We start from the raw sequence: 23,366 nt of genomic DNA on the forward strand, positions 1-23,366 counted from the left end.
AGGGACTTAAGAGGGAGATTGATGACCTGCTGGATGTACATGATTTGCAAGACATAGTTGTTGTCTTTGAGACAATTTGTGAGCTAAAGGCTATGCAGATAGAGGATCTTATGTATGATGCTCCACAACTGAAAAATGTTTCAGATGCTTTGTCAGAGGCCTTAGTAAGCAATTCAAAGATAGTTCAAGATGTGGATTGCTTCACTATTTTCAATGAGATGGTCTACATATATTGGATATAAGTGAGACTCAATTTATGTTTGATGTGGTACATAATTGTCAGTATAAGCATATTTCCATGCATTGAACTTTGAAAGAGCAAGCATGTTGCTATGTATTTGTTGATGGGTGCATTGATAGCATGTATATGGAGATTCAACGGCCTCTAGTATATGATACACACCCAAGGCCCGATGTCCTCGAAGTGGATGCTTGGTATGGTGTTAGAGTTGTGCAAATGCTAGTCATTTTGATCCATGATCTAGGGGAATACCTTCTTATGTGCATGATGAGCAACAAGTTGACACTATAGGTGTTTGACCCAGGTGGTGCATTGGTGGCGCATACTAAAGGATGTGCAGGTTCAAAGGGGATGGATGTCATGTTGCTACCCGAACATAGTGTGAAAAACCTTGGAGTGCATCATCATTTGGCTTTCTTATGAATATAGAGAGTCAATGTCATGTTAGTCATTAGTAGTAGTGTCCGTAGTATGGTTAGTTCCAAAATACAGGATTTTTGGACAAGTTTAGCCTATTTTTTATAAGCCAAAGTCAAAAGAAGAGAGAGAAGATGTTGGAACAGGCATGAAGGAGGCTAAGGGGCCAACCCCTAGTAGTTCCAAAAGTCCCTATCCCACAAAAAGAAGAGTGCTTTCCTGTAAGTTGGAACATGGAACTTGCAGTGTGGCAACAATGGGAAAATAAATGCAAACCCTTTGAGTTTACCTTTCAATTTCCATCCACAATGAGCAGAGTGCTATCCCTAGAGTAGTGGAAGAGATGCTAAACATGGGCAGAAGACTTGGGGATTGATGGAATAGAGAAAGAGAAAATAACCCAATACTATGAAGGACAGAATCATCCGACTATTGGGAAGATAAGGTCATGAAAGTGCCCAAGACTATGAAGGGGTATGAAGCACAACCCAAGTGGAGGAGGAGAATTTGTGATGTAAATATGGATGCATGAATGTCTTTTGTAGAACCCTATTCTATAAGAGAGATGAACCAACCTACATCCCATATCCGAGAAGGATAGGAGTGGATTTTTACTCCGACATCCATGGCCGCTATGACTTCCCCAAGGTATATAATATAAATGCCATCAAACCAAAAGAAGTCCTTATATTCTCTGTAGGATGACCTTAGGCCCTCCATCTCCCACTTGCTTATTGAGTTCTCCTCTTGCCTTGATCTAGCCTGCAGTACAACTTGCAATTATCTAAGGTTACTTAGGGTGTTACTCATTCAGGATCTAACCACTCAAGAATATTTCCTACCACCCTTCTCTTTTGACTTGAATGGCAGCATAGATAATTGTGAGATGGCTAGACTCATGATGCAAGCCACACTTCTCCCATATTTTTGCATGGCTCTACTAGAGGATATGAATGATAGCCGGTTCACTAGATGTAATCATCCATTCTTGTCCACAATCCCTCTAAATGTATGATGAGTCTAAAGGGCTACATGCAGACTAAGAACTTTCTTTGCAATTCCCTCAAGCCCCCAACTTCTTTCTCCTATGACCGTGAGTGAGCATGAAGACTAGTCTTCACGTACTTTCAAAGAAAAAGAGAGAAGAAGAAATAAAAAAAGAGTAGAAAAAAGGAACAATCAAAAGAGGAATCAAGCAATACATCTCACTTTTGATGAGTGCCACAATCACTACACCTAGGGGTCCTCAAGTTAGGTGCATCTGGTGGCCCTGGTCGGCCAAATCTGTATTTAATCCCCTAGGCTCTTTTGTTCTCCTACTTCACACACTTAGTGTGCATCAAGGGCAAGAGACACCTGGGGAGGTCACACTCGCATATGGTTAGACATGTCTCCTTAAGCTACACCCATCGCACCTCCCCCATGCATGAGCTAGGTCCTCAAGTGTGTGACAACACCCCAGGCATGCCTGTGGTTCTCAGCCCAACTCCTCGTTTCATTAGCACAGACACAAGGCAATGTTGCATGGTAAGGTAAACACACCCCCTAGGCAGTGCACCTTCTTTTCCTTTTCAGGTAAATCCGAAACCCCATAACCAACCACTGACTTCAGAGGCCCCCTCACTTGCTCAATCCACTCTCGACCTCCACAACCTCCACCATTTTTAAATGCTTCTTCTCCACGACCAATTCCCCACAAGGCCCCATATAGCAACCCTTTGACTACTTGAGCCCTCATTAAGAGGCTGTCCACAAGTGCCATGGGATTGGCACTCGACTAGGATGGGGGTAATGTTAACCCTAGTGTAGGACAGAGAAAAAGGAAGCAAAATAAAGTTCAAGAAAATTCAATGTTAATCCCAATGTAGAACAAAGAAAAAGGAAGCAAAATAAAATTCAAGAAAATTCAAAAATATGAAAAAGACAACGTGACGGAAGGAATAGGAGGAGAAAAGGCCAAACGCACAAGGACATCCTTAGAAGTTAAAGGAAAATGCAAAAGGGAAAAGGTGCATTTTAAAATGCAAAAGCACCCCTAATTTTTTATAAAAGAGTGCCAAGCTCTCTCTTGTGTACTTTGTAACATGTAGACGAGCATAAGTAAAGGGAGACAGTAAGTAGAAGGGAATATGAAAAGAGGACTTGGGCAAGATGGACGGTCATGTAAAAAAGGGGATGGGTGCCCAAAAGGGATTAGGGCATGTGTGAAGGCCAAAAAATGAATAGAGAAGCTCATTCTTGGTGTGTGGCAAAAAGTAGCTCTCCTATTCTTCTTCTCTTCTTCTTGTTCTTGCTTGTGCTTGAGAGAGTGAGTGAGGGAGCAAGTGTGTGAGGGTGAGGGACTTTGGTGGAGAAGCTCTCCATCTTCTCCTCTCTTCTTCTTCTTATTCTCATCTCTTGTCTTATGCAACTATGGAGCATGGAGCTTGAAGGTGGAGGATTGAGGTTGTTGGAGCTTGCATCTCGGATTGTGAAGCTACTGGAAGGTTTGAGAGAGAAGGGTACTCAATTGGGCATGGAGGTAAGCTCACTACACTCATAGGGTAGAGGGTGCATACAACTATGTGAGAGGTAGCCATTAGCATTCGACTCGAAACACTTGAGTAATAAGCGGTATGTGTCTCTTAGCAATCGAGCGAAGAGCTCCCACATAGGATTAGGTTGATAAGGCTTAAGGGGAGATCAATGAATCTCTAAAACATGCCTTGACAAGTTGGAAAGTAAGTGAGCAAAAATATATACAACTTCAAGCTAAGCCAAGGATGCCATCAAAATTGTGAGCTAAAGGTATTCTCCACAAGCTGCTAGGTTAGTAGGCTCGAGCTCTCAGGGAAGATGGCTTTGATACTGGTTGAAGGGAGTGAGCCTAAAGTGGAAGCATGGAGCGGAAGCAAGAGCTATGGTGGAGAGAGAGAGAGAGAGAGAGAGAGAGAGAGAGAGAGAGAGAGAGAGTTGTATTTCTCTTGCATGCATTTCTCGACTTTAATAGCTTCATCATTAGTAGTAAGAGTTGAGAAATAGTCCATGTCCATCCCTTCTTCATGTTTCTACTACTTCACCATGCACATTCTCACCATTGCCATCTAGGGGGCATTTTGACCCCTGCATGTATGCAAGAGACTCTAGCTAACGTGTCAAGGCTTATCCAAATGATTTCGATGCTCTTTAATGCATTCAATATCAAAGCTTCGAGACCGACTTCTACCTTTACTCCCAAGCATGTTACACTCTTATCTAAGACTAGTATTGTGATAAGGAAAGTACAAGTTGATGTAAGTTGAGTGTATATTTGGTCTCATTAAGGGTATGCTTGTCTTACATTGAATGCTTTCTAATCATGATGCACATGATGTCTCATCAATTGTGGATCCTTTGGGATCATGGGGGATTCACTAGTAGTAATAAGGAGACGTCACCTGCGTGCAAGAAATATATGAAAATACCCCTTATCTACCCCCCCTATTTAAGGGACCTTACCTTATAAAATGTACATTCCTTTCCTTAAATAAACCCCCTCCCTTACACTCACGTGGTACCATACGGTAAACCCTAGTGGACCCCCTGGGTTTGGGATGACCGTGAGTTTAAGTATTGTAAAGTAGCCATTAAGGATAATTAAGACATCTAGTGGAGCATAGTGCATGTGATAGTATTTTTTGTGATATATATGTTTATGCTTAGTTTTGTTACTTGCTAACACTATTAATGTGTTACAACTTGGTTTTTGAGCTTTTTCTAAAAGTTCTACAAGAATAAGCAAAAGTTATGAGTCATAGTGATATCATAGCGTTGTTTAATTATATAGGATAATTACTTCCTTATTACAAAGGCACAATTTGAGTGCATATGCTATTGTCATATAGTTTTTTCTTTTCTTAAGGATAATTTGCCATGTTTTTTGGGCACACTAAAGAATGTTATCATCTTGTGTCCTTTTGTGGCATACTTTGCAAGCACAAATATGATTAAAGCAATGGTAATATGATATGGACTATTGTTGTGTGGTTAGCTACAACTTACCAAGACACATGTGCTCATGACTTTGCATGCTTTAATCATAGACTTGAGATGGGGATTTCACGTCATTTGTAATTGTTACAAGCAATGATAAATAGTCTAGCTAGAGCTAAATGCCAAATAAATTAAATGTGTATAAGGTCTTTGAAGTCTGTGTAGGGAGAATATGAGAAAGAAACCATGGTGTGGCGGTATGAGGAAGTCATGGTGGGGGTTATAACCCACTAAGGTTTGTTATTATGTAATGTGTAAAACAAGCCAAATAACCTAGGTGTGAAGGAACAACCACTAAAGCTCCTATCAATGCCATGAGCCACCCCAAAGCTCAAAGGGAGTGGATGATGGATGATTAGATCTCCACCCGAGTGGCATATAAAGAAATGCTCTTTCTATTTATAGTAATTGTCCAATACTAGAAGGCCTTCCAAATGTGTCACCTTGTGAGGCTCTTAATGAGGCTCTAGGCTCTAGTACCTACCAAGCAATGCCTTTAGGACCATGATTGCACAGGAACCAAACCCAATGATAATTGTGTCCTACATTGCTACCTCATGGGATCCTTGATTGACTGTTTTCCAACAAAATGAAAGGGAAGTGGAACCCAGGAGAAAGAAGCTTGGCAACGAGAGCTATGGTGGATGGAGAGCAAGAGCCAATAGAGAGAGAGACTCAAAAGTGGGAACTTCAACAACCACAATGTGTAGCCGAGCCTTTCTTTATTCAAAATGTCACCAAAAGAATAAAGAATAAGTGACTGTGACGGACACCTACCACCTACAATGTGCAATGGCGGGTATTGTCAATGTAGCAATACACGGGCGGCTAGGCGAAGGCACCTTTACCCCCAATAGCCTCCCACTTAAAGGCGAATCTGCCCCAGTGAGAGAGATAAAAAAGAAAAGGCAGTACGACATGTACACATGTACAATAGGATGAGGAAAAAGACATCATCTCATCCAATGCCCATCAATCTCCTAAGGAAGGCAAAGCGCTCAGTAGTGAGGCCCTTCGTGAGCAAGTCTGTAGGATTCTGCTCAGTCGGAATCTTAACAAGGTCAACAGACCTGTCCTCAACGACCTCACGAATGAAGTGATATCTCAACTTAATATGTTTTGTCTTCGCATGGAAGACCGGGATTCTTGGCCAACTGAATGGCGCTCATAGAATCCAAATGCAGTGTAGGCATAGCATGTATCGCACCAAGGTCTACAATCAAACGGCCTAGCCAAATAGCCTCCTTGCAAGCCTCTGTGGCTGCAATATACTTGGCCTCTGTAATAGAAAGGGCTATACATTTCTATGCCCTAGACATCCAAGAGATAGCCCCTCCAGCATAAGTGAACACATAGCCAGAAGTGGACTTCCTACTATCTGCATGTCTTGCATAATCAGAGTCTGTGTACCCCATGACTCATGTATCATGGCTACCATAACAAAGACACATATATGTTGTGCCCTTTAGGTATATCATGATACCTTTCATGGCATCCCAATGTTTCTTGCCAGGTGTAGCCATATAACATGCCACAACCCCAACTACAAAGGCAATATCTAGACGGGTGGCTATCATGGCATACATAAGACTGCCCAGGCTGATGCATAGCGAATCTTGGCCATCTCGGCCCTCTTCTCATCTATCTATGGACAATCAGCCTATGAAACCTTCACATGAGAAGGTGATGGATAGCCAATAGGATCTTGCATGCAGAAGCGCTCAAGGACTTTATGAATGTACTCTCTCTGTGAGTGACAAATAGAGTAGTCCCTGAGATCAATCGTGCGTAATGTGCATACCAAGTATATGAGAGGCATGTCCCAGATCTTTCATCTCAAAGCTCTTCTTGAGCTGAGCCTTAAGAGCATCTAGCTCCTCATGAGTTGTCCCTACTAAAAGCATGTTATCCACATAGAGTACCAAAATCAATAAAGAACCATCACAGGCTTTCTTCATGTATAAGCACGGATCCAATAGCACTACGGATGTAACCCTGTGATTGCATGAATGCATCAAACTTATGGTACCATTTTCTAGGTGCTTGCTTCAAGCCATATAGACTCTTTTTTAGCTTGCACACTAGGTGTTCCCTACCATGGTCTGCAAAGCCCTTAGGCTGCTCCATGTAAATCTCATCATGCAAGTCCCCATGTAAAAAAGCCATCTTGACATCCATCTGGTACAAGTCCAGGTCAAGGTGTGCAACCAAAGCCAAGACTAAGTGTAGGGTGGTCATCTTGGCCACAAGAGAAAAGACTTCATCAAAGTCAACACCATGCTCCTTCTTAAAACCCTTAGCAACCAATCGAACCTTGTATGTCGGCTTGGGGTGTCCAAGGGTACTTTTCAGCTTGTACACCCACTTGCATGGCAAAGCCTTCTTACCTCGAGGCAAGGAAGCCAAATCCCAAGTCTAATTCTTATGCAATGAGTCAAGTTTAGACTGCATAGCCCTCTCTCGAGAGTGACAATCACCCCTGCGCATAGCCTCATCATAAGTGAGAGGCTCTCCTCCATTTGTAACCAGTACATAATCCATAGAGGGTGCAAAACGATCAGGAGGTCGTCTATCTCTGGTAGAATACCTCAACCCAGGCTTTGCTACCTGACCGACATTCTGTCTAAGATCAGCATGTCTAGCCTCTAGGCCATGAGTATTAGGTGATGTCCCATGCTGCCTAGTTGGCCATGGAGCGGGATGAACGGGAGGAGGTGGCTCCTCCTGAAAGATAACTCTACGTACCTCAACCACTTTCTCAGGTCGCATATGCATTTTATCCTCATGAAAGATGACATCACGGCTGTGGATCACTTTTCGCACCTGCGGATCCCATAGGCGGTAACCCATCTCTCCTACATCTCCATAGCCAATGAAAATGCATTTGACACTTTTAGTATCTAGCTTATTGCGTTTATCCTTGGGCACACGGTAGAATGCCTCATATCCAAAGGCACGCAAATGATCATAAGAGGGGGGCTTGCCTGCCCATACTTCCTCTGCAACCTGAAAGTCAATACCACTACTAGGCAACCTGTTAATGAGATGCACTGCAGTAGTAACTGCCTCAGCCCAAAAGCGCTGCAGTAAGCCAGCCTGGCTAGACATGCTACGGATCCTTTCCTGAATGGTCCTATTCATGCGTTCAGTCATACCATTCTGGGGTGGGATGTAAGGGGCGGACAACTAGCGCTTAATACCCCGCTCATCACAAAACTGCTAAAAGCATGTGATACATACTCACCCCCATTATCTGACCTTAGGCATTTGAGGCTTTTCTTAGATTGGTTCTCTGCCAATGCAAGCCAACGTTGAAATGTGTCTAAGACATCGGATTTTATCTTTATGGGATTTTATCTTTATGGGATAAAGCCCAAACCTTACGTGAGTAATCATCTATGAAAGTAACAAAGTACTTTGCCCCACCAAGTGACTGATAGGGCATGGGCCTACATACATTTGAGTATACAAGAGCCAAGGGCTCACCCATGCGTTTCTTACCAGACTTTTTATACATATTTCTAGTCTGCCTGCCATATAAACATTGATCACAAGAATCAAAATGCGAAGATATCTTCCAAAGCACGGAGCATTTTCATTCCTTTAAGACACATATGCCCCAATTGAGCATGCCAAAGGGATACATGGAAAATAGAACCCACAAACAAAACATGATCCAATGTAGCTCCAGATACAAGTAAGGGATAGAGGCTACCAAACTTGGCACCTCTTGTAAGTACAAGCCTGCCACAAGTAATCTTCCATGTAGAGTCTTCAAAAGACACAAAATACACTGCATCATCAAGCTGTCCAGCTGACAAAAGGCTATGAGTCAACGTAGGTACATGGCGTACATCATGTAAAACAAAAGAAATGCAACCTAACATCTCCAATGCCCACAATGTTAAGAGACCTATCAGCACCAAGTCGCATAGAACCAGACATGGTACGATAGGTATGAAACCAATATCTACAAGGTGTCACATGAAAGGACGCACCCGAATCCAAGAGCCAGCACTGCACATACATAGAATGTATCTCAGAAGTCTATAAGGTATCACATGAAGAAGCTGCAAGTATGTAATCATCATCTGAACCAGTGGCATGCATGGCATTAACCTCTTCTATCTTCACACTGGACTTTTTGCAGGTACAATACTGCGCTCAGAAGACTTTTCATGCACTTTTTCTTTTCCTTTTTCCTTGCGCTTATCATCGCACATTTTATGGCACTACGGCCTAATATGTCCTGCTTTCCCACAATAATGACAGGTAAGATCAGACTTCCGTCCATGGGACTTACTGTGACCACGTGACTTGGACCTGGACTTCTGAGAGTCCTTGCCCTTATGATCATTATCATGCCTGCCATGTCTGCCACCTCTAACGGTCAATGCATGTGAAGAGTGGGAAGCATCATTGTTTCTCCTGTTGATTTCCTCAGTCACAATAAAGCACTTGATTTTCAACCTATCAAGCTTGTTCGTGCATATGGTAGTACGAAATACATCCCATGATTCAGGCAAGGTGCCAAGAAGAAACAATGGGTGCAAGTTATCTTTGAACTCAATACCCTGTGACAACAGACTCTTCATGATAGCATGAAACTGACTGAAATGAGATGAACGGAAGGTCTCCTCCTTCATGTCAAGATCCATTAACTGCTTCAGCCAATACATTTGTGACGCAGGACTCTGCTGCACATAGAGCTCCTGAATATTCTCCCATAAATCCCATGCACTCTAATTCTCCTCTTTAACAACATTATGATGGACTTCTTCTAAGAGTGACAAACTAATGGTAGACTTGCATAGCTCATCAACTTCCATCCAAACATAATCATCCATATCCTCGGGTTTAACACCCTTGAAAAGCAAGGATTTAATCTGCAACTTTTGCACTAAAACCTGCCATATTTGGGACTTCCAATACCCATAGTTGGTACCATCCAACTTGGCAATGTTAAAGAGAGCTGTATCTTTTAGATGACCAGCCATATTGTCCCAAATCAAAGCAAAAAAGTAAAATTGCAAGTTGCTATAATTAGCAGAAAATGCACTAAGACCACTGTTAAAACTAGCTGAAAGGGTGGATTTCACTAAGAGAAGCACCTATCCACCAAATATGACCAAGATAGCATCAAATAGTAAGATTTATTATTAAATGAAGCTCAAATGGTGCTCAAATGTGCTCCAAATCAGTCCCAAAGCATAGACATAGCATCCCATAACATTCGGGCATCACCGAGCATCAATAGGCATCAACTGGACACAATGCCAAGAAGCATCAAACAGTAAATGTCAAGTGCTGCCCTATTTTGATAGTCCTGGGACTCTGTATATAGCAAAGGGATGAAGGGGGAAGTACTCGAATCAATCACCGGGAGTCAAGCACTAATGCTGGGGAGTCAAGCAATGCTCGGGAGGGTTGCCAAGAGTGTCGGGAAGCCGAGGAGGAGCAAAGCAAATCAATCCAACCCCCTAAAAATACGCCAAAAATTACAATGGCTGTTCTATGGGACTGGGGGATCCTCAACAACCCTCGGGGGCACTTGACAATGTCAAGGGGGCTCCAATGCAGCCCGGGAAGAAGCCGATGAAGGTCCGGAAGCTTGGGGAGGAGGCGAGAGATCAAAACATACCTGCAAATGAAGGTGCCATGGCTGCCATTGAAGCTCGGGTTGAAGCTCTTCAAAGCCGAGCTTAAGAGAGTGCTGGGCAAGCTCCAATACCTTTGCTCTGATACCGGTTGAAAGGGAAGTGGAACCCAGGAGGAAGAAGCTTGGCAGTGAGAGCTATAGCAGATGGAGAGCAAGAGCCAAGAACGAAAGAGACTTAAAAGTGGGAACTCCAACAACCACAATGTGTGGGCAGGCCTTCCTTTATTCAAACTGTCACTAAAAGAATAAAGAATAAGTGACTGTGACGGGCGCCTACCACCTGCAGTGTGCAGTGGCGAGTACTGTCAGTGTAGTAATACACAGGCGGCTAAGCGGAGGCGCCTTTACCCCCAACACAAAAATCTCCCCAAATAATGCACTCGAGATTGAGCTCTACTTGGAAAAGAATCTTACAAACTCCTCTCTAGACTAGTTGAATGTTTGTGTTTGGTATTACAAAGCCTAGCCTAACTATAGGGCATCAGCATATTGATGCTACATTAAAAGATCATGGAATACATTTCGTACTGCCATGTGTATAAACATGCTTGCTAATGGGCTGAAGTTACATGATGTAGAGGGTCACTCTCGAATGAAGAGGTTAACAGAAAGAATGTCAATGCTTCCTGCACCTCTCATGCTTTGATAATTAGAGGCAATAATCGTAGGAGTGATACTAAATGCCATTGGAGAGACTCTCAATAGTCTTGTTCTTAGTCACGTGGATAGTCTCATAGTAAGTCCCATGACCATAAGCCCTCATTGACTTGTCATTACTATGGGAAAGCAAGACATATTCAGCCACAATGCCATAAAATATAAGAGGATAAGCCCAAGGAAAAGGGCAAGGATAAAGTACAGGACAAAAATGATGATAACAACATTATCTCTAGCAAGTCCAACATTAAGATTCAAGAGATTAATGTTGTGCAGAATCATTCTGACGATGATTTCATACTTGTAGCTTTTTCTCTTGATACTTCACAGTTGATTGAATCTTTGTCAGGGTATACTCAATGTGTGGCTGATAGATTTAGGGGCTTTCTTTCATGTGACTCCTTATAGAGAGTGGTTACACTCTTATTGTAGCTTGATTGGATCTATTTATTTGGGTAATGACTTGGCATTTAAGATAGTTGGTATTGGTGATGCCTAGTTGCAGTTTGGTTCCGATAGCATGTTTACTCTTCATGATGTATGTCATATACCGGCTCTCACAAAGAGCCTTATTTGTGCTGGTACTTTGGATTATGCAAGTTATGTAGTTTCTTTCAATGATTCCCTATGGAAATTTACATGGGGAATCTTGTCATTGCACGTGGTTCTAAGTCCAATAGTCTCTACCCCTTGCTTGTATCTAGGTCAATTGACCATGTTTTGGTAGTTGATGCAATTCCATATGTATCTCTTTGGCATGGTCACCTTTTGGGCATATGTCCTTGAAAGGAATAAAAATGCTTACTTGTTTATAGTATCTTTTGTCCCTTGACTATAAGTGCTTTCAGTATTGTGATCATTGTTTATATGGCAGGTAAACACATAATATGCATAAAAAGTCTAGTATGACATATATGGGTGAGCCATTGACTCTAGTTCATTTGGATATATGTGGTCCCATGCCCTGTAAGTTGTTAGGTGGTTCAAAGTATTTCATTATCATCATTGATGCCTTAATGCATAAGGTCTGGGGGCATATCATATTAAGCAGAAATTGGAAGTCTTGGCTACATTTCAGCATTGGCTTGCTTTCGTTGAGAACCAATCTGGGTATATGCTAAAATGCCTAAGGTCAGATAATGGGGGTGAGTATGTCTCTAAAGCCTTTGAGTAGTTTTGTGATGAGAGGGGTATTCATTGACAGTTGACCGCCTCATATATCCTACCCTAGAATGGCATGGCTAAGCGCATGAATAGGACAACTCAAGAGTGAGTTCATAGTATGCTTAGCCATGCAAGCTCACGATAGCATTTTTCGATTGAGGCAATTACTACTCCCATACACTTGATAAATTAGTCAATATGTACTGCTCTTGACTACTAAGTTGCAAAGGAGATATGCTTTGAAAAACCTCCCTCGTATGCTCATTTGCAGATCTTTGGTTGTGAGTCTTTCTACCATATGTACCCAAGGGAAAGTGCAATAAGCTGGATCCTAAGTCTAGGAAATGTATCTTTCTTGGTTATGGAGATACAGGTAAGCTTGTGAGCTTTTTGGGGGGGGGGGGGGGGAGGGTGTCACTATGTATAAATCCTATATATGACGTGCGTTCATGGCATGTTTTATATATCCATATGTAACCTTTTTTTTGTGCTTTTTTAAACCCTTTTGTAACTTCTTACCATAATTTATAAATCCCTTATTGTAAATTTATTTTTTTAAGAAAAGAATTTAGCATATCCTTATGTAATAAATGCAAAACACTATTTTTATCACATAATTGATCACAACTAGTTCTTAAGGGTTCATAAAAGAGTTTAGCTTTTTAGTGATTATGAAGCTTTGCAAAATATCTGCATGATATATAACATCCAACAGTAAATTTTAAAATTTTATGAATAAAGCTAGGGGTTTGAGAAAAGTTCCAAATAGAGACACTAGATGTACAATGCACACATGCTAGTAAGCTAGTTACTCAACTCTATCATAGAGTGAACCTTGTGGTCTTTAACAACCAAAAAATGAAATAAAAATGTCAGAATACACATCTTGACCATCCTAGTACTATCTTAGGGCTCTCTTAATTGCAATATTTATCTTGGTGTTGTCCTATTGTGATAGCAACGGGCTATCATTTGACCATCCTAGTACTATCTTAGGGCTCTCTTAATTGCAATATTTATCTTGGTGTTGTCCTATTGTGATAGCAACGGGCTATCATTACATATTTTGCATCTAATTCATCTTAAATTATTTTCTCCACCATTCCTACAAAGCATATCATGTGCATGTAACACACACACACACACACACACACACACACACACACACACAAATTTTAGAGATAACAAGAAACAAATACTCTAAAGTTTCCACCTAGTTGCAATATTATCAAGCCATAAAATAAGACACAATGAATATGAACTTGATTTGTAGTCAGAGAATGTAGCTATATTAAATGAAAAACATATTGCCTTTCTATGGCACATGACTAAATTCCAAAATTATTTGCATGATGTAATTTAAAAAAGTATGATTTTTTATGTTCACATATTTGTAAAACTTAATTGGTTTGCTTTTATAAAGTAGATATAGCTATACAAAAAAGGTAAATATATAAAATTTTCATCTAGCCCATGAATGTGTTCTACTCAGCACCTCAACATTGTCAATGATCCAGACTCCATCCTTGTTCTCACATTTGTAGATGCATCACCATAGTCCATTAAGCATGTTCTTTAAGTAAATATAAAAATACAAGCAATTAATATCAAGAAAAATGCCAAAAAAAGGCATTGACAAGACATTTTTAAATGTCATTTTACATAGCAAGTAATATTGAAGAAGAGAAAAAATAATGTTTATTTATCTATTCTCAATGGTCCTTTACAAATTCATTGAAGATCTTCCAATCATGTTCGTTAAGTTCATATTTGTTATTGTTGCAATAATATGTGAGATTTGCAAGGGCAATGATACTTTCAATATCTACCATATCAAGGTCTATCAAATCATATGTACAACTCCTTAGACCCTTTGATTTTTGATACCATCCAAGCTGAACCTCTATCCCAGATGGCCTATCTGAGAGGCTAAACCCTCTCTTATACTCCACATAAGCACCTCCAACTTTTCTTCTTTTGAACTCGTCCCAATAACCATACACTTTGGCTTTTGTATGGTCTCATCCTTCTTGAAGAGCTTGCCTTTGATGACCTTGTGATCCTTCCATCAGTATTCTCATCTCAGAAGAACACAACATAATCTGAACCAATACCAAACAAATCATTATTTGTTTGAGGATTGCCATTGAGTTGGCTTACCAATGTATATTTAAAAAGAAACCTACTATTCTCAAGATTCACCACTAGGCTCACTTCATTTGTTTCATCCAACATAGAGTCTACTACATGTATCTCACTTGTAGATACCTCCTCCTCCGAATCCACTCCATCATTGACAAGAAGTAAAGATTCCTCATCTGTATCAGAATCTTGTAGATTTGAATTGGCGTAAGCCTCAAATAAGCCTTCAGACCAAGGATCTAGCCACCATTTCTTATCCTCTTTACCTTTTCGCTTCATTTGCAAATCTTCACAATTTTGTTGAGCACTTTGTAGTCCCATTTTCAAGGCATCGATGATCTTCTCATCAGTCCAAACACATTTATAATCACCTAAATCTGCTTTCTTCATGGTCTCTTTGAGATTTAACTCTCTCCATACATGTTCTTGCTTTTTATGCGCCCATCCAAATTTCACATCATCCTCCTTGCATTCAAAATGTTAAAGTCTATTCAAGATCCCTATACTTTGCAACATGTCCATCAAGTCATAAGTACTCTTGCCCTACCATGCTGCCAACCTTGAACTGCATCAGATCATGTGAGATGTATTGGAAGCATATTATTTGGATGAAAGTCTCTAAAATATGTACTTTAAATATTACATTTTAAGCGGTAAAATTTTATTCCATAAAAACATATGTAGACCACATCTTTTTATTCCATAAAATTGGCTTGTTTAAGCTTCTATCAAATTTTGTTTCTGCAATTCGTGCTTCTGCATACAATGCATCCCATGCATGTATTTTTTCAACATCAAAATCTTGTTCAAAGCTGGACTTACTAGTGTTCCAAATTTCTAAAAGATTTACAATCATGTTGAAAATCCATCTCATGGGGCAACAACATCTGAATCCATACTTTCAACTGAACATGCTATCCTTGGGTTTTCTACATGTTTTTTTATTTATGAAACCACATTACATCTTAGTATATCTCTTTTTCCAATATTCCAACAAGTATCTCTCATCTCTTCTTTCGTAGAGCATATTTCTCTAAATAGCCCATATCTACATTTTTCCAAAAGTATATTTTTATCCAATTTACTCATATTACCTTGGACACTTGTTTTTCCTTAGCATCCATACCTAAAAGGTGAAACCAATAGAGCATATTGATAAGGTTTGTGTGTGTGTGTGTGTGTGTGAGTGTGTGTGTGTGTGTGTGTGTGTGTGTGTGTGTGTTTTCCCATCTTATATAGTTAAAAATTTACTCTTAAATTTTGAGCGTAAGATAGATACTAACTAATGTGGATTATCAAGTTCTTGCTTTGAAACGAGTAAATGAATAATTATGTAGTGTTAACATGCACAAAGATAAAATCTACTAGCATTTTTTAACATTAGTTATATTTTTCCGTATATAAATTAGCCACACTAGATATGATATTCATTAGTGCCAAAATCAAAAATACATGGGACATAGATACCATCTTTAGTGCAAGTCATCGCTAACTATTCTTCCTAAACTCCATAAATTGATCAACCTCATGCTTTATCAATAATCTTTATATCTCTTTAGTAATATTCTCCATTGGATTGTGCATTAAACTCCTATTAGATTATGAGTAGTTTATGTATAGTTACTACATTGGGTAACACGTTGCATAGTAAGATTATGTAAACTTTCTCTCTTTAGATGTAAATATAATGAGACTAAATATAGTATCCGATAGTGCCAAGCCAAATGGACTTGGGACATGAATACCATGTTTAGTGTAATCCATTCTCAAAAGCCATAGCGTAAAGTACTCCGTAGCCATAATGTAAAGGATATATTCTCTCTTGAATGAATGCCATTTGAAAGTTCCAAAAAGGTTTTGAACTATATACAAGGTCACATCATATGTTAGACCTTGGTACTCCAATCAAGGATCATGTATGATTTAGACTATCATGATAGATTATTTATTAGTTTAATTAATGTTTAACTGTCTTATATATACAATATTTTCAAAAGTCGAACACCTTCAAAAGATAATTGAAGAGAGAATCACTAATGAATCTAATGAGAGAGAGAGAGAGAGAGAGAGAGAGAGAGAGAGAGAGAGAGAGAGAGAGAGAGATCTACAAATACACATACAAACCAAGTATACTAAACAATAACTAATGTTTATATACAAGAAAAATGTGAGCTCTTTGTATGAGGGATAAAAAAATACTAAACAATATGATGACCCATATTAAATGTTTCTAAGGTGTGTATGTTATCACTTGTGCATCGAAATGATGTTAACAATGGCATGCACAAACCCTAAGTACACTAGGTGAGAACTATGGCCTCTTAACTTGTGCCAAATGCAATCATATAAATGTGTATTGATCACATGGAAATAGTAGATTTACACATGCAATAAATCCTACAATGAAAATATTAACCCTAAAAAGTATATTGATCAAACAATTTATTTAACATTACCCAAGTAAACTCTTGTAAAAGATATTATCCCCTTGTAAAATTTCCCTACTATCCAATAGTGCAAGTATTTTAGTTTTTTTCCCTTTACTTTCACTCAACCATTTCACTTTGTAAGGTAGAGGAGCCAATCATATTACATGTAACTCTTTGTGGCTTGATGTTCGCACGTCAAGGAAAAGGTTGAGACAAAGCAACCATATATGCATTCATTGGTTTGAACTCTACCATCAATATGAATGTCACATCATGTAATGGTGGATTGAATCATAGAAGAAAAAACCCTTGAAAGATTCAAGCATTTTATTATAATATTAGTATGGGATCATACCCTCATTTCCTCCAATAGAGAACAACACAATAAACTTTTACCTAAAGAAACATTGATAATTGATCTTTGGACATTATGGAGTCCTTCCAAACACCAAGCAACATGTTTTGAGTGATTCATATTTGCCAATGACAAGGCTACTCTCTCTCTCTCTCTCTCTCTCTCTCTCTCTCTCTCTAAACTAGGGGATGGAATTGTGCCCTAGTTTATAGAGTTTGTAATAACCCTACTTCCTTCTATCATAGATTTTGTACACATAGTGGATTCCATTATCATTCAACACAACTCTTATAATTGGGGATCATGTGATTTCAAGCCATATTCTATTACCAATGAATACCTTATGGATTCCTTCAAAATGAGCTACTAACCTCTATTGACTTTACTTTCGACTGTTGGCTCTAGTCATATGCACTCAACCACTAACGATAGCATTGATGGCATTGTTGCAGGTCGTCATGAACTTGATAGTACTGCAATTGCCTGCTGGCTCTGATCATGGGCACTTAACCATTGATGATGCTATTGATGGCATTGCTGGGGTTGATCACAAACTTCATAATGATGTTTTGATAGCAACAGGCGGCTGATGGGCACTGCTAGCAAAGTAGGTGGCTGATGGGTGTTACTATGAGCGACTTACAGTAGGTCGTTGATGGGCACTACCAGTGAAGTAGGTGGTTGATGGGCACTAAGAGCTGCCAGTAACTTTCACCGCCATGATGGAAATAGGTGGATGATGGCATTGCCAGCTACTTTCACAGCTTGTTGCATGCATCATAGTTCCATGATGAAGAAGATAATACAAATCGTCATCCACCTGTTGCACATGTCAGGCTAGATCCCTTGCTTACAAGCATCTTACAGGCAACTGATAGGGGTCTCTTGTTGCAGAGACCTAGAGAGTAACGAGGGGCTCACATTGAGAGAGAGAGAGAGAGAGAGAGAGCGAGAGCGAGAGAGAGAGAGAGGGAGAGAGAGAGAGAGAGAGAGGTCTGCTAACTCAATGGATCATACCTGACTACCTTGAGATCAACTTTGGAGTCATCTTCAATGGTTGTTGCATCGGAGTTATAAGCAAGGAAGCTCCATGTAGAATATGAGAGAGAGAGAGAGAGAGAGAGAGAGAGGGAGAGAGAACTTGAGGATCGTGATGGATGGCTTTGATCAACGGCTATGGCTATTGTGTCCTAACCCTTCGTGGGGCATGAACGCCTGCAGCTTCCCGCCCTACTTCAGCGAGGAACCTGTAGATTCAGGTTTGATGTATTCAATTGTATTGGGGAGTCGAGAGATAGGGTGCGTACCCGTTGCCCTTTGTCCAAGAAATAGTGGTCTACATGTCTGTTGCCATGGAAGCCAGTGGCGATTTTCAGTTCAAGCAATCTAGAGTTACCTCTAGTTCCAACACATGTGCCATGGAAGTGATTTTCTTTCTTCTTTTTTTTACGAAGCATTAAAATATGTTAAAAAAGAGTGAATTTTACAGCTGCTAGTGAAGAGGGGCTTCAATACAAGAAAGCTGCCTTATGCACCAACCTTAGATTACAGCATGAATCAACTTAAATCACATTACGATCCTTGTGGAATTCACAACTTTCTTCTTAAGATCTAGCATCATAACAGCAACTTTACTCTCTGATCCTCCAGGATAAGCTTCCGTATGGAAACTTTGTAGCTTCTCAGTATCCTTATCCACCTGCAACAAAAAATCTGTCTTAAATTTATGAATATGATCAATAGAAACAATTTCAAATACTTTTTTATTCCTACAGATCCATATATTCCAAAGAAAGAGGCTTCTAATCCAATTCCAAACTATTGGAGATATGCCATATATTTCACCCAAGATTATCTCTTTCCAGGTGAACTTAGTTGGATGGACTGGCATTAACAGCACCTGCAAGAAGCAAAAAAATTTCGTGTTATGATGACAGTTATAACAAATATGCGATATTGACTCCACATTTGTATTACTTCTTGGGCAGAGTCCATTTCCAATTCCTGCCTTTAAAGCCCTTTCATTAGTCCATAGACCTTTAAGGATTATGAGCCACATTAGACAGGACATCTAAGGCTGAAAAACTTTCATCAAAATATTAGTAAATCTGTAATTCCATTGTTTATTACTCTAATTAAAGTGCCGCCTTTCATTGAGTTTAGCACATAAATCTTTATTGCATACTGGAAGATCTGGAAGGAGCAAAAGAGGCTTATCTCCGATTAGACGTACTCCTCTGGGATTGAAAGGTTGTTTTAGATTGATGACTGCTGAGAGGTGTAGATCCCATAATTGCATTCTGAGGGTTATCATGTTGACTTCAATGGGAAGTAGGCCAAATTTAGTCGTGAGTTGTACATTGCTTAGCCAATCTTTTATATTGGGATCCCATATATCCCCCCAAGTTCTAATCCCCTTCCGATATATTTTGTGGGATTTATTCAAATCACTCTTTGAAATAGATTGGTGAAAAAACTAAACCATACAGAGTCAACCGCAACCCAAGGTAAGGTTAAGTTGAAATGTGAAGATGGGACTAACAGTTTTTAATTGTTGTTCCCCTTCCTATTAATCTGCTAAAAACCATCATCTTGGTTTTTGTCAGTTTTGGGGAGGATAGCCTCTTGCTTATTATCAACAATTTCATGTGTGTTCCATTCATGACAATTCCTGATAAAATGACCTATTTTGAGACACTTAAAACATGCATTAGGTAAATTCTTATAAATAACCAGCTGGTCCTTAATAAATAATCCATCTGTATCTGAGATTATCAATGACTCTATCAATTTCTTGCTGATATCTACTTCAATGAGCAACTCAGGATGCCATCTCGGGATTATATCCGTATATGGCCTTTGACCAAGTAATCTTCCTAGGGGGCAGCCAAAATTTTCAGAAATGGATAGAGATTCAATGGCAAATTTGGGTCGAATTCCAAGGTCCATTTCGGTAATGACAAAGGTGAGTTACACAGCATCCATTGGCCAAAGCTTAGCAGAGTTAAGGCCGCTTGTGCAGACTCAAACAGAAAAAAGAAATAGTTATTCGGTAGGTATTGCATGCTAATCGGTTTGCATCCAATTGATTCCCAATTATTTCTAACCCACTTCCTTAGAAAGTCAATCGGTGGGTGAGAACCATGGCAAAGACCTAACAATGCTCTTGACTCATCGGTGCAATTAAATTTCTTCAATTCCAAAGTAGGGACTGAGAGAGGAACCTTATTACCTCGGAGGCTTGAGGGTGGGTTACCTTGATGACTTGATCCTGATTACCCTCCGGGGGTAGACTAGCGCCTTCGTGTCCTCCATTGACGCCTTCACCAGCCGGTTTAGTGTAATGAGCTGTGCAGGTCTGCTGTGGAAAATTATTTGTCTTGTTAGTAGCACCTCTAGGCTCATGAGGGCACTCTACTAAATTGGTGTTGCCCCCTCTGCTGGCTCCCAAAAGTTGTGTGATTCCTCCCTGCGGTGCTGCACCACCACCCAAGGCCCAACCTTCACCACCATGGTTGCTGGCTTCTCCACGATTCCAGGTGTTATGCCCTCCATTATTTAGATACTGCACCGGGAGACCATTAAAGAGGGGGTTCCCCATGATTTGTCCAAACGACCTTTGCAAGGAGCCAGCCATCCTTGTCTCGTGTAGGAAGGTAGTCGGATGAGTTTGGTGGATGAAGGGTGATGGGACCGATCCAACTTGTGACATAGTGGTATGCAGATTCAATGTAGATGCTCCAAATGCTGACGAGACTACCAGCATACCTAGAGGTTCCTCCATGTGAGAGGCCTATGGTAACGGGTTCCCCCCAAGGGGGAAAGAGGTGTAGGCTTCCAGCATGAGCTCTTGCTTGAAAGGTGGGGTTCAGGATATGTTCATGTTGTGGCAGTCACAGCTTGATAGGGCAAAAAGCCTGTGTACAAACGGCATCCCAAACGCTCTCCTCTAGTTTCTAAGAAAGTGAGCAGCATCACTGCGTGTGTGCTGTTCCTGTTGTCGCTCCCCTCACACACTTTCCTTCTCCCCCTTTCTGTTTATGGCTCTGTCTGAGCTTGCCTGCTACTGTGCAACCTTTGTTTTCTGCACCCCGATCTCTCTCGACAGGTAGAGAGAGACACAGTCTATAGAGAGACAGTCTCACAGACACAGAGATTGCTGTGCCACAGAAGATCTCGCCACTTTTCTGCGTTCGTCTTTTGAGAGAGAGAGAGAGAGAGGAGAATCTAGAATTATCTCTAGTGCCGGCACATTGATGTCACTAGTCGCTCACACTGGCCAACACCAACAGGAGTACGAACAAGGCTATCAGCTTATGGCCGGTTGTGTACCATTCAGACATCGATCTGACAGTGCTTGCAACATCAATGTGTGACAAATTCTTGAGGTCTTAGTGGTCATCACTCAAAGGGGGCAGAGCTATGGCAGCCACCACAGAGTGAGAGTGAGAGAGCCAGAGGAGGCTTGTGCGTTGTCGTCTTGTCCCTTTTCAGTCCAGCGCACGGCCACGTCAGCCTTGCTTGGCTATGAATCGATTCCTACCCCTGTCGTTTCAAAATACTCTAGTCGACCTGTAGATTGATCTGACACATGATCCTCCTTCCTTTTTGTGGCACCCGACTGACAGACAAAGAGAGTGAGAAGGAAAGAGTGCGAGAAGGCCTGTGGACTGCCAAACTGCAACAGGCAACAACTTGATTGCATGTTGAATAGACCGTTCAAAGAGAGAGGGAGAGAGCGAGTCAGGGAGAGAGAGTGCATTTACATTTAGATATGTTCTTGCAATAATGGCCAAATGAAGGAACAATAAAGACATTATGGAGCCACTACCCCACTAGTTCACTTCACTCTCTTGAAGGCATCTCATCCATCATGTATGGTTAAATTTTGATAGTGCGTTGCGTACTAACACTAGGTGGGTAGATCGCATGGGCGGTTGCTTATTAATTGTGATCATTAATGACTTATACTTTGCAAAGGTAAATGACCACCCCACCACCGTGATTGAGATCAAAGTTGATGCATAATACCTTGATTTATCCATAGACCACCTCCACTAAGTCAGACCACCATGTGTATGCTTATATCCAATTATACCTTGAGTCCTATTTAGGCTCATATGAGAAAGCCTTACAATGTGCACCATATACTATTGACAAAATCTCGCACAATTATTTCATGCCAATAACAAAACATTTATTGCAACTTTAGCCATTTTCAATGGACTATGAATCCATATTTTCATGTAAACTTCATCAATGCACATTCTACAAACTACATGGTTGCTTCAAAGTAGGGTCTAGCATATAATGGGGCTACATGCAAAGTCCCTTTTACCTATGTTGCATATGTAACTAGCCACTAGTAGGGGGTATCACTTTGCACCCACATGTGAGTTGCATAATGTCTTATATCGTGATTCCACCCTTAGTATGAAGAAAGTTGTTAATAGTCATTTTGGTTAAGTACTTGAGGCTTAGTCCCAAGACGGTGTCCCAACCACCACTTACCTCCACATGGTATCATGAAAATGAGATGGTTACCACCAAACAGTTTTGGTCTTCATATCGCCACTCCACGTAGATGCACAATGATCTTGTCATAGCAACTAGTAAACAAAGAGACAATGATGATGTCTGTGAAGCTAATTTCATGAGAGCTTTGTGCCATTTGAACCCCTAGTTTTAGTGTGTTGTTACATTTTCTAGGATGAAAGGGCCAACAATAGTACATCTAAGGTCTTTTGATTAATAGCACTAGATAAGAAAGTTTGGATACTGCATAAGGTAATGCATCTAAGGTCTCTTGATTAATAGCACTACATAAGAAAGTTTGGTCACAAAGCTTTTGCATGACAAAAAAGCATGTGTATTGTGCTTGCTTCAAAACCATTTTAGTGACTTCCATTAGACCATGGATGATGAAATTTGGATGCAATGTGAAAAAAAAATCCTATAAATTAACATAACTGGGCTAGTAAGAGCACATCAACACATCAACATTCTATATGTTTTACACTCTTTGAGGCTATCTTTACTTATTGGAAGCTATCTTGCTACTAGCAACTTAAGGCACATTGCATCAAGTTGCAGAGTGTGCGAGGTATTATAATAAAGTAAAGGGAATATTCCTTGATCAACTAGGGAAGGTTTATAATATGTTAGGTCAGATAGGGTGATTTGACCACCTTTCTAAGCTATAAAAGGAAGACCCCCTTCAAAGCCATCATCATTTTTCATTTTCCCATTTAGAGTCCTTCGAGCTAGCCTTAAGCTCTTCACTTATCATCT

At 40.3% G+C, this 23,366-nt stretch overlaps 1 protein-coding gene across 3 annotated transcripts; it reads right to left on the minus strand.

The window, feature by feature from the left end:
- Positions 1 to 17,241: 17,241 nt before the first annotated feature.
- LOC148026125 (uncharacterized) lies at positions 17,242 to 21,785 on the minus strand. 3 transcript variants are annotated; one of them, XM_087693395.1, is made up of 3 exons: positions 20,332 to 21,784; positions 18,921 to 18,975; positions 17,246 to 18,774 (listed from the first exon to the last, which is right to left on the minus strand). In XM_087693395.1, exons 1-3 carry the CDS (start codon positions 20,857 to 20,859, stop codon positions 18,767 to 18,769), a joined length of 591 nt encoding a protein of 196 aa, XP_087549521.1. In that variant the 5' UTR covers positions 20,860 to 21,784; the 3' UTR covers positions 17,246 to 18,766. The 3 variants fall into 3 exon arrangements, with proteins under 3 accessions (XP_087549520.1, XP_087549519.1, XP_087549521.1); XM_087693394.1 differs by lacking the exon at positions 18,921 to 18,975 and having other exon boundaries at positions 17,242 to 18,774; positions 20,332 to 21,785; XM_087693393.1 differs by having other exon boundaries at positions 17,244 to 18,975; positions 20,332 to 21,785.
- Positions 21,786 to 23,366: the final 1,581 nt, after the last annotated feature.

This window comes from Lygodium microphyllum, chromosome 14, assembly GCF_053477565.2.
Source record: "Lygodium microphyllum isolate KBCC chromosome 14, Lygodium_microphyllum_v1.1.10, whole genome shotgun sequence".
In the NCBI taxonomy this organism is placed as follows: domain Eukaryota; kingdom Viridiplantae; phylum Streptophyta; class Polypodiopsida; order Schizaeales; family Lygodiaceae; genus Lygodium; species Lygodium microphyllum.

Coding starts and splice junctions, on each gene's coding strand:
- LOC148026125 (XM_087693393.1), bottom strand. CDS start 20,859: ATGGAGGAACCTCTAGGTATGCTGGTAGTCTCGTCAGCATTTGGAGCA. Junction 18,976..20,331: donor ATCAGGATCAAGTCATCAAG/GTAACCCACCCT, acceptor TGCTTCTTGCAG/GTGCTGTTAATGCCAGTCCA.